This window comes from Schistocerca americana, chromosome 1 (genome assembly GCF_021461395.2).
Source record: "Schistocerca americana isolate TAMUIC-IGC-003095 chromosome 1, iqSchAmer2.1, whole genome shotgun sequence".
Taxonomy (NCBI): domain Eukaryota; kingdom Metazoa; phylum Arthropoda; class Insecta; order Orthoptera; family Acrididae; genus Schistocerca; species Schistocerca americana.
Genome location: NC_060119.1, coordinates 743,852,095 through 743,867,935, shown reverse-complemented (window position 1 = coordinate 743,867,935; position 15,841 = coordinate 743,852,095). Strand labels below are relative to the sequence as shown.

Below are 15,841 nucleotides of genomic sequence, written 5' to 3'. Positions count from 1 at the left end.
AGTTGCTCATGAGAACTAAAAGAATAATTAATTATTTTCAGATGAGTCTGATCATCTAGCACCATGGTTAATTGAAATCTGGAGCCCTATGCTAAACTTGTTGCAACAGAACCTCAATATTTTACCTACACTTCTGTGTCGACTTGCCTCGGCAACTGCAGATATACAGTTAGAACAACACCAGCAGAGGGTTGCAGCACTTTGGATGAGAGAATTATTTGCAGCCTGTGCCAAGTCACAACTAGTCCTCAAAGCTGCATGTTCAGAATTTTCTTGGTGTGACAAAAATGTACCAAAAGAACTGTGGAGTAAGGCTGAGAGACTTGTGGTTAAGAAACAGCCTCATTTTGAACGCATAATTAGTTTAAGAATTTCTGAATTACCTGATGCAACTTTGTCTGTTGATGATGTTAAAGAAATTCTTCTTTCGCCAAGCAGCTGGACACATTTATTCTTACCAGAGTAAGAATTTTTCCCTTACTTGATCTTTAATTCCTTTTTATGTGTTTCTTATGATTTTGGTGTACCTGACATGTTATTTGGCTGCATGCATGTTGATTAACTTCTCAACCAGAACTTTCCGTGAATTATTATTTCATATTATTGACTATGATACAGCTGTTCACAAAGGTTATGACGTTAAAGATAATACATAACGAGCTACATTGTGACAGGAATGCAACCAGTGGCTTCCAAAAAACACAATTATTCACCAAAGACTGGGAAACCATGCTGTTGTTGCAGTGAGTTAACAGTGAGTTAATGTATGTTGTGGCTGCATTCACACAAGTTTACCTTTAAGAGAAATAGGGTAGATTAGTGGTATGGCAGTATTAGGACATAATGTATGGGGGAAAGCACGAGTCAGAGCTTGGACTTGTCTTTCTCATGGATATCACTTTCCTGGCTAGAGTATGGATGGAAGAGTGGCATAAAAATGAAACTGGATATTTTGTAGGTTGTGTGGCTAATGGAATATCATTTTGGGGAAGAGGCATAAAGGGTTTTGGAGAAAATATTCTTTCTTGTAAGACATGATGCAAGGTAGTAGTAGTCCTGATGGATGTGGTTCAGCTGTTGTTCATGTTGGTAATGTGGAATGAGCAGAGTGCTCCTTATGGATGGTTAATGGCCGTGATTGGAATACATGCAATAGAAAAGGATATGGCACAGAACATATTGTGGAATAAGTTTGGACAGCACATGCTTGTGATGGCACTGAAAATTCCTTCAAGAATGTGGGAAGAAGAATTGCTCATCAATGCAGATTTTAAGTGTGGATTATAACAATGTATGTGAAACCTGTTTCAGATCAAAGGAGTGGCATTTATTAAAATGGGCAAATTGTTTGTGATTCCTTGGCTTAATATGGAGCCATCAGAGAGGTGGAGCTCAGCTTCAAAGAAATTGTCTTGATGAGAAGAGTTTCAACTAAAATATTTCACATATCACTTTGGGATTGGGAGGAAAGAGGACAGTGTATCTTGCCAAGACCACCTTTCCTAAATATATTGTCACTAAATCTGAATCAGCTAAGTAGTTCAGGATGTTGGGTGTGACAGTAGATGTTTCCTCCAGATAGTCTGTAAGTAGGGTGGCATATGGGTAATCTTAGAGGGTGCTGTGCAAGTTCACATGATTCCTTCTTTTACGGATAAGGAAATAGTTGGTCTTGTACACAAGGAATGAGATGGTAGGATTTTTGTTCACTGCTTTTTACTAAGGTACTTTTCTATATGTGTTCTGGGAAGCACAGAAAATGACTGTTAACAGAATAGCCATGGACCCTTCTTCATTACACATTGGTGTTTACTGCAGAGATAATGGCCATCATGTAAATTTTCTAGTTTATCTAACAAGATCTGGATCGTATCTGACTTGTTTGGTAAATACTTTATGATTAAAGGAGACCACTCACTACAGAGCACCCCCCTCCCCCAAAACAAACACACACACACACACACACACACACACACACACACACACACACACACACACACACACACCTTCCTACATAGTATATTTGTACTCTAACTCAAGAGAGGATTTACTCCGAAATCTAGAAAGTTTTTGTGTATGATGCCTCAACACTTCTGCTTTTTGGTCGGTGATCTCCTTTATGAATAAAGTATTTACATTCTTCCAGAACGTTCCTGACTTGTTTAGTGCAACATAAACTCTCACTACCCCAGCAGTAGGGAGGAACAATGGCATTCATATTACAAACCTAATGCACATGGTTATTCAGCACCAGTGAAATGGAACTTCAATACTTTTCACAAGATGTCATCATTCCAAGGCATCCAATAAAACTAGTGTGTAGACCTCCTCAAAAAAGGGTGCGTAAACAGTAAATTCTCACTTATTGTAAATTTCAGTATATTCAACCACTCCTCTGAACATAAAGTGAAGAGATATAGTACATGTGATATAAATCACACATTCGTTTTGTGTGAGTGGTATGATTAGCAGGTAACTTACGGCTAGAGACTAAGAGATTTGAAACACCAATTTCCCCACTAATATCAAGCTATCCTCATTTCCATAAATAAAACCTTACAAAATCATTATGGAAAAAGTAGACTGCTACTCACACTATAGAGGAGGCATTGCGTAGCAGATACACAGAATGGAAAGACAGCTATACATATCAGCTGTCAGTAAAAAAGCCCCCTTCCATACTAGAAAAACACATATTCACATGAGCATAACACAGACACGTATGATCACTGTCATTGTCCACTGTGGCAAGACAGCAGACTGCAACTGTTCCTGAAGCAGACATCAGTCTGCTGTGGGTTGTGGGAGTAAGGAGGTGGCATGAGGCGGGGAGGAGGTGGTATGGTATGGTATGGTAGGGTAAGGGTGGGGGAATCTGTAGTGCTGTTTGTGGGAGTGTGCAGGGATGTAGGGATGTGGTGGGGCTGCTAGGTGTAGCTGAGCAGTTTGGGGAAAGGGGGGGGGGAGGAGGGAAGGGGGGGGGGGAGAGGAGAAGAGGAGGAAAAGACACAAAGGTTGAGGCCAGGGGAAGCTAGGGGAACATAGAACGTACTGCAGAGAGTGTTTCCATGTGCACATTTCAGTAAAGCTAGTGTTGGTGGGAGGGACCATATGGCTTAGGCTGTTAAGCAGTCATTGAATTGAAGCACATTGTCTTGGGTGGTATGTTCAGCAGCTGGCCGGTCCAGCTGTCTCTTGTGGATATACAGCTTGTTAGTTGTCATGTCCACATAGAAAGCAGCATAGTGATTGCAGCTTAGTTTGTAGATTATATGGCTGCTTTCACAGGTAGCCCTGCCTTTGATGGAATAGGAGATGCATGTGACCGGACTGGAGTAGATAGTGGATGTATTGGACACATCTTGCACCTATGCCTGTTGCAGCGATATAAGCCAAGAGGCAAGGGGCTTGGAGCAGGGGTGGAGTAAGGATGGGAAATACCCAGGCAAATGAGTAAAAATGATGTAAGTGATGTATAAAGTTTTGAAAGTGTTGAAAAACACATGCAGGGGATGTAGTAAGAACAGGCAAGTTCCCTCCCCTATTGGGTGAGCATCCTCCTCCTGCTTCCCTTAATTCAATTTTTTACTTTCTTCAATTTTTACAAAAATGGTCTATTTTTTGGAGACATCTGTTATGTCAAGAAATAATTCCAGTGAAATTCTTCTCAAAGGAGGTCATATGCATGTTTTAAGGAAGATAATATTACAAAAATTATAGATTGCTACTTGCCATATAAAGGAGACATTGAGTTGCAACCAGGCACAATGAAAAGACTGCTATACTTTTTAGCTTTCGGCCAAAAGGCCTTCTTGTGAAGTAAAAAACACACATGCATACACATTCACAGAAGTTCAACTTGGACACACACGTGACCACACTGTATGGCCAGATGCAGTAGACGTGTGTGTGTGTGTGTGTGTGTGTGTGTGTGTGTGTGTGTGTGTGTGTGTGTGTGTGTGTCTTTGTTTTACTTCAGAAGAAGGCGTGTGCCTGTCTGTGACTCAACATCTCCTCTATATGATGAGCAGCACTCTATGCATTTCATTATAATATTGTTCTTATTCCATCTTGGACTTTCCAGTTTTTGGTTTTAAGCAAGATAAACAGTTTTCAAGACATTCTATCTGGAAGATTAAAAGTCTTTTAACCAGTGAATTTGGCATAATTTTCAACTTCGGTTTTACGTCAGTTAAATCTTTCTCCTCAACTACTTGCCTTTTATACTTGGAGAAACGTATTTGTAGTACATAAATGTTAGTACTGAAGTCTAAAGGTAAACAAAGGAGAAGGAAAAAAGAAAACAGTGACATTGCTTTTAAAGCTCACATTTACTGTTTCTAAACAATTTTGCTATACAATTTTTTGTTCAGTGTTATGTACCTTAATGTTAATTTCTCATTCAAATTAAGAATTATTTTAGAATTAATAAACAATTATTGTCTTTATATACATTTAAAATCATCATATATGTGACAACTAAAATACCACAATATCTGCTGAACAGATAAGCTGTTGTGTGTAAATATTAACAGAAAACCATGATCCAGATCTTCTGTCAAATTCCTCTGAAGGGTCTACAAAATTGCGTACTTCTTGAAAGTTGGTATAATGAGGGTGGCCTCTTTTTCAGACAGAGGAGTGGTTTAATACTAATTTAGCATAGCAATCTTAGTGATAACAGGCTACTGCAGCTACTAAACAGTAAACACTGTGGATGTATTCAACAACCTTTTCACCAAAATCATAATGGTGTTTCTCTTCTTTCTCAAGCAATGTGTTTCAGAGCTAAAGAACAAACTTCAAACCTTTCACGATGTTTATGAAGTTTTTTTCCTCGCTGGCTCTAAGTCACTTTTCCAGTACATATGAAAGTCTTTTTGAAATTGAATGGACGAGACAAAGATGTTCTTATACTTCTATCATCTATTTGTGCAGCTCTCTGACTAATTAAATGTAAATGGACAGATAAAAAGATCTACTCACCAGGTGGTGGCAGGGGAACACACACTCAAAAGGATTTAACTTTCACAAGGTTTTGGAGCCAGTGGCTCCTTCTGGTGGAAGAGTTGAAGAGGAAGGAAGACGGGTGAAGTAAAAGGACTGGAGAGGTTTACGGGAAGGGGTACAGTTTAGAAAAGTCACCTAGGTCAAGAGAGGCTTACTGGAGGGGATGAGAAGGAAAGACTGATTAATTAGTTTTTTTACATTGCATTTCTTAATGTATTTTCTCATCAACATACCTTATGGTCTTCAATCACTCCAATGTTTTGTAAAACAGTATGAGCCTCGTACTTCCATTCTTAGCTGATATGTATCAGTTTCCAAGTGTCTTATTTCAAAACAGATTTATCACAAGTAAAACAAGTGATAGGGTCCAGCATTAGTCTTCTCTCAGCCCACAGAAAAGAAAAGAAAGAAAGAAGAAACACTATAAACTGAACTGTTCCACACAGCTTTAATAAGTTCACAACATAAACTGAACTAAACTGGGAATGGGTGTGGAAAAAGATCAGCAACAGTGGTAGGGGAACAGTCACTGAATGGGAAGGAGAACTTTGCATTTTCATTGTTGGACACCTATGCCTGACTTCAACAATATTGAGTGTACAAGAAATTTCATAAAGTTTAAAATACACACAATATTTCCATATACATGATGAAACTGAAATTCCTTCCTCAGCTGCAATCGGCATTGAAAAAAATTCAGTTGTGACAAGTGAAAATTTGTGCTGGTCTGGGACTTGAACCCGGTCTTCCTGCTTTACCTGAGCAGTCGCCTTTACCACTTTGGCTATGCGAGCATGCTTCCCTTGAGACTCAAATTCCCAACTTGTCAGACACTACAGATGCAGTGCCACCTACCAATTACCCTCACTGCTTGCAGCCCCACATAGATTCCTGCAATAGTTCGGACAGGCTGCATCCACACTAAATGATCATTCAATGAGCATATGTTCATATGTCATGTCTGTTCTTTGATATGTCCTAACAAACCCGCACCACACATTACATTCCATATACTTAATTATTGTTTTCATATACGTAACAGACTAAGCTGCAAAATCTGCAAAACTGCATCCTATTCCAACTCCCATATCTCCAACACTATATGTCTGACTTAAAATGTGCCCATGACCATTCTTGTGTAGATTTTTGTAAGAAATATTTGTTGTAAATACTGTTGCCTTCTAAAAGTGAATGGTTTATGCAAAAAAAAAAAAAAAAAAAAAGTAAAAGAAATTGAATTTTGGAGGAGGGGGATAAAGAGCGGATGCACCCTCCTTAAGGGGACAAACTTCCCTGTTTCTTACTACTAGACCCTAAACCCCATATGAGTATTTTCTCTAAGTTTCAAAACTTAAAAATTTATTTCAACCATTTGCCTTTCTCTTTTTTCCCCACATCTTGCCTTGTGTACAAGAATATTATGTGGTTTCAGTGGCTGGTGGAATACCACTGTGGAAGGGGTAGAAAGACTACTGGGTGGGATATTCCTCATTTCAAGGAATGATGAGAGATACTTGAAACTGTAGCAGAGGATGTGGTTCAGTTGCTCCAGCTCCTCTTGGTACTGAGTTATGAGAGGAGTGCTCCATTATGGCCGGACAGGGGTGTGTGGGAGGTGGCAAGTGACTGAAGAGACAAAGCACGGGAGATCTGTTTCTGCGCAAGATTGGGAGTGTAATTTTGATCTATAAAGGTCTCAGTGAGGTCCTTGGTATATTTGGTGAGGGACTGCTCATCACTACAGATGCAACCACCACAGGTGGCTAGGCTGTGTAAAATGGGTGGCAGCTGTTGAAGTGGAGGTATTGCTGGAGGATGATAGGTTTGATATGGAGTGAGGTACTTATGTTGCCATTCTAGCAGTGGAGGTTAATATTGAGGATGGTGGCTGCGTGGGATGAGGAAGACAAGGTGAAGTGAATGGGGGACAACATGTTGAGTTTCTGGATAGGGTGTCCTCACCCTCGGTCTGGATCACACAGATGTCATCAGTGAATGTGAACCACATGAGGGGTTTGGGAGTCTGGGTATTTAGGAAGGATTCCTCTAGAAGGCCCGTGAATAGGTTAAGACAGGGTGATGCCATGCAGGTGCCCACTGCTGTGCCACATATTTATTTGTAGGTGACACCTCAAAGGAGAGGTAGTTGTGGGTGAGCATATAATTGGTCATGGTGAGGAGGATGTAAGTTTGGAGTCAGGCAGGCATTGGGAAAGGTAGTTTGGAGTGGCAAAATCACGGGCATCGAGAATGTTGTTGTGGCATTAGCAGTGATGAGCAGGGCACCGTGTGATGAAGGAACACGCTGATGTGTTGAAGAAAATTTTTGGTTTATTTTGTATAGGAGGGTAGGTTGTGAGTAATAATTGGTCTATGAGAGCAGAATTCTCTGTGGGGACACAGTAACTGGTCACAATGGAGCATCCTGGTTAGTTGGAATTATGGACTTTTGGGAGCATGTAGGAGGTGGGGTGAGAGCTTCTGGGATGAGTGTAAGAATTTGAGAAGGGACTGGAAATCACGTTGGATTTCTGGAATGGGGTTGCTGGCAGGGTTTGTAGGTGGATGAATCTGATAGCAAGGCTTTTGCAGGAAAGATTCATGACTGTTTCTTAAGTCTATTTAATTCTGGATTCTGTATGATGATAGAAAGGAGTAAGTTTTTGGGGAAAGGTTTGTCAGCTAAGAGGGGCTATGAGGGAAGTTTGCAGTCTCATGTAGAGGTGGTGGATAGTTATAGTCCAAGGTGGAAGTAGGAAGTGAACAGGATGGGGAGTTATTTGAAGTGTTGGTGTACATACCTGCTCCAGTTCCTGAAGGGCAAGAGTTTGTGTATGAGATGGGATGAAGGAATTTGAGATTGCAGAGCTGAAGAATTTTGTGGCTGGGGAGGTGTTGCAAGGTGGTTTGGGGCATGATTTACATGGTTTCACAGGACTAGGTTGGTGAGGGTTACAGACTCACAGAATTTGAATAGAGGAGGTCATTGTGGAAGGAGGGGCTGCAGCCGGAGAGCGATAATTTGATGGTTAGGCCATTTGGGAGATTCCATGAGCTAAGCAGTAATGCAGGGATGGTATGTGGGACTGGATTCTGGCTAGGGATAGGAGAACTTTTCTGTAGTGGCGCAGATGGAAGGAGCAAGAATCAATAGTGGAGGATAAAAAATGCATAAAAATATGTGGGCTTTCACGAATTGTTACTTCCACGTGAAATACGCTAAACCGTACTAGGCACAAAGTATTAGGTTGGTCCAACCCGATTTCAGTTGGAAACATCCCTCCTCAAGATGCTCTGTAATGTGACGACAATTTCCACCCTCTTTATCACCCAGAATGTCCCTGAACTGAGTGGCCTTCATGTTGGCAGCAAACTGTAGATTTCGCACTTATTGTTCTCTGTTTACAAAGACAGCCAACTTTAGTGTGTTAAAAGTTTTATGTACCACAATTTTATAATGATTATCAATAATAAGTCGCACATTAGAACATGAATATCTTTTTAGCTTAATGTGGTTTCACCATTGGACATGATCGAAACAGAGAGAAACCTGTGCGCATATTTGTGTGTGTGTCAGCACTCGGCCACTGCCTTATGATACAGTAAATAAAACTTATAACACAGTGTTGGTTAAAGCACTAAAACTGGCAGTCTTCCTAAACAGAGAACAGTAGGCATGAAATCTACAGCTTGTATGTCCTATGCTTTCCTGAATTTTACACTATTTTGGATCAGTCCACTGAAAGTGTAAAAAGGTTTTACTTTAGCAGCTTTTTTGTTTTCTCAGGATGTATCCTTGTCCTCTTCAATTGTTTTCATTTTTCTTTTTTTCCCCATTAGATTTCCTACAATTTTTATCCTTCATTTGCACTGTGATATTTGCTTTTAATTGGTTTCTAACAATCATAATACGTGCATTTGTTGCTGTCACTACTGTTGCTGCTGTTGTTGTTAGTGTTTTGTATTGATGCAATAAGCTTTTGTGTGAGACATTTTGAATGAAACCTGGCATATTAAAACCACGTGCTATGCAAGAACATGGATACCGATCCTTGTCTTATGCTGGCCATGCACCTTGGTTAGGCAAAAGCTTGCTCATATAGATAGTGTGGGGTTTGCATCCTTGTCTGGCACATGCATTTAATCAGCTACAGTTTGCTCTACGTCTACTTGGATACTCTGCAGATCATAAGCAAGTGCCTGGCAGTGTTCATCAAATCACCTTCACAATAATTTTCTGTTATTTCATTTTTGAACAGCACGTGGAAAAAACAAACAACTATATCTTTCCATGTGAGCTCAGATTTCCCATATTTTGTTATGATGGTCATTTCTCCCTATGTAGATAAGCAACAACAAAATATTTTAGCATTCAGAGAAGAAAGTTGGCAGTTGAAATTTCGTGTGAACATTCCACCGTCTTTGTTTTAATGCTGTCCACACCAAATCCTGTATCATGCGAGTGACACTCTCTCTCCCTATTTCTTGATAACACAAAATGTGCTGCTCTTCTTTGAACTTTCTAGATGTACTCTGATAGGTCTGTCTGGTAAGGATCCCTCACCATAAATCAGTGCTACAAAAGAGGACGGACAAGTGTAGTGTAGGCAGTCTCTTTAGCAGATCCATTGCATCCTCAAAGTATTCTGCCAATAGAATGCAGTCTTTAATTCGCCTTCCCCACAACATATATATGTTCCCTCCAACTTAAAATGTTTGTAATTGTAAGTCCTAGGTATGCAGTTGAATTTGTGGCCTTTAGATTTGACTGAGTCATCGTGTAACCAAAGCACCTTTTAGCACTCGTGTAGATGACCACACACTTCTCATTATTTAAGGTCAATTGCCAATTTTCTCATCATACAGATATCTTTTTTATACCCTTTTGAATTTGTTTTGATCTCGTAATGACTTTACTAGACGATAAACGACAGTTTCATTATAATCTTCATTTCACTACAAATTGGAAGTTTCATGCTAGTATATTGAATTCAGTGCAACATCTGAGTAGTTTCCTTAGCAAACAGTTGTAATTTTATCTCTGTCTTTTATTTCTGTTTGCATGTTATATATATTATATGACTTTGTTGGCTAATTGTGTGAAGGGCTAGGTAAACATTCTAACATGTTCAGTTCTAGATAGCACAATATATTTTACAACCTTTTGACATTCTTAGTATAGTTATTTTAATAGTTTACATCTTGGAGGCACTTTCATATGTGTTATACAGATGGGCACAACAAAAAGACTGGCCCCAGCAGCCAAAGACTGCAGTTGCATGCACCCATTTGTGTGTGTGTGTGTGTGTGTGTGTGTGTGTGTGTGTGTGTGTGTGTCTCTGAGAAGGCCTTCTTGGCTGAAAGCTACTTGTTGACAGGCTTTTTGTTGCGCCTGTCTGCCGGCTGAGCACCTCCGCTATATGGTGAGTAGCTGCTATCCTTTTCATAAAACTGTCATCATTCCATCCTGGACTTTTCCATTGTTTGTATTATTTTTACAGATACTCACAACATTCAGTGAAGTCACGTGTGTTAGACAATCATTTTTTAAGCAGAGGTTACATGTGTAATCTGATAACAAATCTGTCATGCACTTTATTTTGAAAGTATCCATTACAGCTTTAGTCCATATTTGTGATATGTTTATAATCACAGAAAGAACTGACATCCACAGGCTACATGTGTGAACTGGTTCAGTTGATCCAAATAGTAAGAGATTTATTTATTTTTATTTATTTATTTATCTTACAGCTCGAAACATGTATTTAACACGCACGGGGAATGTTATAATAATTGCATTTAGATTATTAATAATCAATATAAATAGATTACATGCTATTAAGTAAAAGATCATTTAAGTATATTTAACATAGCATTCCTGAGGTCAAATCATGCCAGCACCATACTGTATGGGCACTTCAATATAAGCCATTTTTTAAACTCATTTTTAAAAATTCTACCAGAAAGCTGTTTCAGATTGTTTGGCAGAGAATTATAAAATATTGCTCCCTAATGAATGGGGTATTTGTTGTTAGATTCAATCATCTGCTCACCATATGAAAGTCTGATTTGTGTCTTGTATTGTAATCATGGATTTCCATATTCCTGTTTGTCACTTTTTTGTCTTTTTTTACTAATAATATTGATTGAAACATATATACTGCATAGATAGTCATAATATTAAACTTAATAAACAGGTTTTTGCATGAAGTTCTGGGTCTTACTTTTGCCATAGTTCTTATTACTCTTTTCTGCAATACAAATACCCTTCTTATAAAAAATGTATTGGCTACACCCACCCCACAATACAATTCCATAAGATAGATCAGGATACACCAACCCAAAATACGCTATTTTTATTGCTTCGATATCTAAATATTGAACTAATCTCCTTAGTAAATACAGACTAGATGTTATTTTACCACAGACATGATCTATTTGCTGTTTCCACGAAAGTCTGTCATCTATATATATCCCCAGAAATTTACATCCTGAATAGGTATTTTCCTGAATGTCCTCATTTACAACAGTATTTTTATTTGAGCCACTTGTCTTAAATTAGTTTTGTTAATATTGACCCTCAGGTTTTCTTTTTCAAAATGTGTTTGGGCTTTTTCAACAAAATTCTGTACCACTGAATTTAGGTCATCATTACTACATGCCCAGCAAACCCCAGAGGTGTCATCAGCATACATAGTAATACGATGACTGGTGTCTAATACTTTTGGGAAGTCATTCACGTAGCAAATAAACAAGAAGTTTTGTTAATATTGACCCTCAGGCTTTCTTTTTCAAAATGTGTTTGGGCTTTTTCAACAAAATTCTGTACCACTGAATTTAGGTCATCATTACTACATGCCCAGCAAACCCCAGAGGTGTCATCAGCATACATAGTAATACGATGACTGGTGTCTAATACTTTTGGGAAGTCATTCACGTAGCAAATAAACAAGAAGGGGCCCAAGATAGAGCCTTGTGGCACACCAAAATATATATTTCTTATCTTTGATCTTCTTTTTTCGATTACCTCTCCATTATCATACACAACTTCTGTGCATTGTTGTCTATCTTTAAGGTAAGATTCTATCTACAGAGAATTAAGCTGGATGTTTTACTTGGAGAGAGCATTTAGATTGTAGTTGCAATTCCATTAGCTACTTTGTTACAACTAACAGTTTCACAAATGTGAGATTGGTAAAAGGACTTCAGTTGCACAAGGAGGATTTCCAACTGATAATGATGTGATGTGACTTCAGTCACATACAGCAGTGAAACATTGTGCCAGTATTGCTGATGCTGTTTAATAGGATTGTTTTTCTTTACCACTGAGCTACCAGTTTCAGTCCACATTCATATTTTCACCTTTTAAATAATGTGGCACTTTTGCAAGTGAATGTACACCAAGTGACACACTTTTCTGCTGACTTCTGTGCAATATGAGAGAATAATGCACTTTGAGGATCTATTTTAAGTGTTACACTGTTCGATATTGTTGTTAGTACCATATCATCTAAAAGTAGGAGCAATTAATAGTGCTTTCTCTTTTGGAATATGTTTTTCTGCCTTGCACATACATCCCTGCCTTCTGGTAACACATTACCTGCAGCTGATGATTACAGACAGAATGTTGGTCTGATTTACCTAATTTTACTTCTTTTCTGAAAAAAATCTTGAACTCCAAATGAGAGAGCATGTTTTCCATTATAGCTATGCAACAAGATTAATGGACATCTTACTTCAGGGATAAATGGTATGGAAAGCACACTATTCAAAATAACTTGGTTCGGATACAGAAGTTGCTGTCTGCTGTTAAATAAATATATGTTTGTTTTTAGTTTCATTTTGGGTACAATATTAATCCATATTGAGAGACAGTTAGGTTGATCACAGAGCACAAAGAAGCATACACTCATTTTAGGTTTCTGTAACATAGAAATATTGCTGTAGAACAGCTTAAAATCTGTTTTGTAACATTTTAACTAAAAAGCATGGTATACCCAATATGATTTGGTTCAAGAATAAGGCCCTCATCGATGTTCACTCTGCTTTCTGCAGTTTTGAGAGTATTGAAGTAGATAGAGATATATTTGGATTAGCTACATCATGTGTTTAGTATTATTCGTTGTTGTTGTTGTGGTTGTGGTCTTCAGTCCTGAGACTGGTTTGTCGCAGCTCTCCAGGCTACTCTATCCTGTGCAAGCTTCATCATCTCCCAGTACCTACTGCAACCTACATCCTTCTGAATCTGCTTAGTGTATTCATATCTTGGTCTCCCTCTAAGATTTTTATCCTCCATGCTGCCCTCCAATTCTAAATGGGTGATCCCTTGATGCCTCAGAACATGTCCTATCAACCGATCCCTTCTTCTAGTCAAGTTGTGCCAGAAACTCCACTTCTCCCCAATTCTCTTAAATACCTCCTCATTTGTTATGTGATCTACCAATCTAATCTTCAGCATTCTTCTATAGCACCACATTTCGAAAGCTTCTATTCTCTTCTTGTCTAAACTATTTATCGTCCGTGTTTCACTTCCATACATGGCTACACTCCATACAAATACTTTCAGAAATGCTTTCCTTGCCATTACCAGTCTACATTTTATATCCTCTCTACTTCGACCGTCATCAGTCATTTTGCTCCCCAAATAGCAAAACTCCTTTACTACTTTAAGTGTCTCATTTCCTAATTAATTCCCTTAGCATCACCCAACTTAATTCGACTACATTCCTTTATCCTCGTTTTGCTTTTGTTGATGTTCATCTTAGATCCTCCTTTCAAGACACTATCCATTCTGTTCAACTGCTCTTCCAAGTCCTTTGCTGTCTCCGACAGAATTACAACGAACCTCAAAGCTTTTATTTCTTCTCCATGTATTTTAATACCTACTCTGAATTTTTCTTTTGTTTCCTTTACTGCTTGCGCAATATACATATCAAATAACATCGGGGATAGGCTATAACCCTGTCTCACTCCCTTCCCAACCACTGCTTCCCTTTCATGCCCCTCGACTCTCATGACTGCCATCTGGATTCTGTACAAATTGTAAATCCCTTTCAGTCCCTGTATTTTACCCCTGCCACCTTCAGAATTTGAAAGAGAGTATTCCAGTCAACATTGTCAAAAGCTTTCTCTAAGTCTAGAAATGTAGATTTGCCTTTCCTTAATCTATCTTCTAAAATAAGTCGTAGGGTCAGTGTTGCCTTACGTGTTCCGATATTTCTGCGGAATCCAAACTGATCTTCCCCAAGGTCGGCTTCTACTAGTTTTTCCATTCGTCTGTAAAGAACTCGCATTAGTATTTTGCAGCCGTGACTTATTAAACTGATAGTTCAGTAATTTTCACATCTGTCAGCACCTGCTTTCTTTGGGATTGGAATTATAATATTCTTCTTGAAGTCTGAGGGTATTTCGCCTGTCTCATACATCTTGCTCACCAGATGGTAAGTGTTTTGTCAGAACTGTCTCTCCCAAGGCTGTCAGTAGTTCTAATGGAATGTTGTCTACTCCCGGTGCCTTGTTTTGACTCAGGTCTTTCAGTGCTCTGTCAAACTCTTCACGCAATATCGTGTCTCCCATTTCATCTTCATCTACATCCTCTTCCATTTCCATAATATTGTCCTCAAGTACACTGCCCTTGTACAAACCCTCTATATACTCCCTCCACCTTTCTGCTTTCCCTTCTTTGCTTAGAACTGGGTTTCCATCTGAGCTCTTGATATTCATACAAATGGTTCTCTTTTCTCCAAAGGGCTCTTTAATATTCCTGTAGGTAGCATCTATCTTACCTTTAGTGAGATAAGCCTCTGAATCCTTACATTTGTCCCCTAGCCATCCCTGCTTAGCCATTTTTCACTTCCTGTCAATCTCATTTTTGAGACGTTTGTATTCCTTTTTGCCTGCTTCGTTTACTGCATTTTTATATTTTCTCTTTTCATGAATTAAATTCAATATTTCTTCTGTTACCCAAGGATTTCTACTATCCCTCGTCTTTTTACCTACTTGATTTTCTGCTGCCTTCACTATTTCATCCCTCAAAGCTACCCATTCTTCTTCTACTGTATTTCTTTCCCACATTCCTGTCAGTCGTTCCCTAATACTCTCCCTGAAGCTCTCTACAACCTCTAGTTCTTTCAGTTTATCCAGGTCCCATCTCCTTAAATTCCCACATTTTTGCTGTTTCTTCAGTTTTAATCTACAGGTCATAACCAATAGATTGTGGTCAGAGTCCACATCTGCCCCTGGAAATGTCTTACAATTTAAAATCTGGTTCCCAAATCTCTGTCTTACCATTATATAATCTATCTGAAACCTGTCAGTATCTCCAGGCTTCTTCCATGTATACAACCTTCTTTTATGATTCTTGAACCAAGTGTTAGCTATGATTAAGTTGTGCTCTGTACAAAATTCTACCAGGCGGCTTCCTCTTTCATTTCTTCCCCCCAATCCATATTCACCTACTACGTTTCCTTCTCTCCCTTTTCCTACTACCGAATTCCAGTCACCCATGACAATTAAATTTTCGTCTCCCTTCACTACCTGAATAATTTCTTTTATCTCATCATACATTTCATCAATTTCTTCGTCATCTGCAGAGCTAGTTGGCATATAAACTTGTACTACTGTAGTAGGTGTGGGCTTCATGTCTATCTTGGCCACAATAATGCGTTCACTGTGCTGTTTGTAGTAGCTTACCCGAACTCCTATTTTTTTTTTATTCATTATTAAACCTACTCCAGCATTACCCCTATTTGTTTTTGTATTTATAACCCTGTATTCACCTGACCAGAAGTCTTGTAACATCCTCCTGCCACTGAACTTCACTAATTCCCAC

General features: G+C 38.8%; 1 protein-coding gene across 1 annotated transcript in view; it reads left to right on the top strand.

Moving 5' to 3' along the window:
* Positions 1–15,841, top strand: part of LOC124545223 — a 107,978-nt gene that overhangs the window by 84,774 nt on the left and 7,363 nt on the right. The window contains exon 7 of the mRNA XM_047124098.1: positions 42–462. Within this exon, the coding sequence (XP_046980054.1) occupies positions 42–462 (421 nt within the window). The remainder of the gene's footprint in view (positions 1–41; positions 463–15,841) is intronic.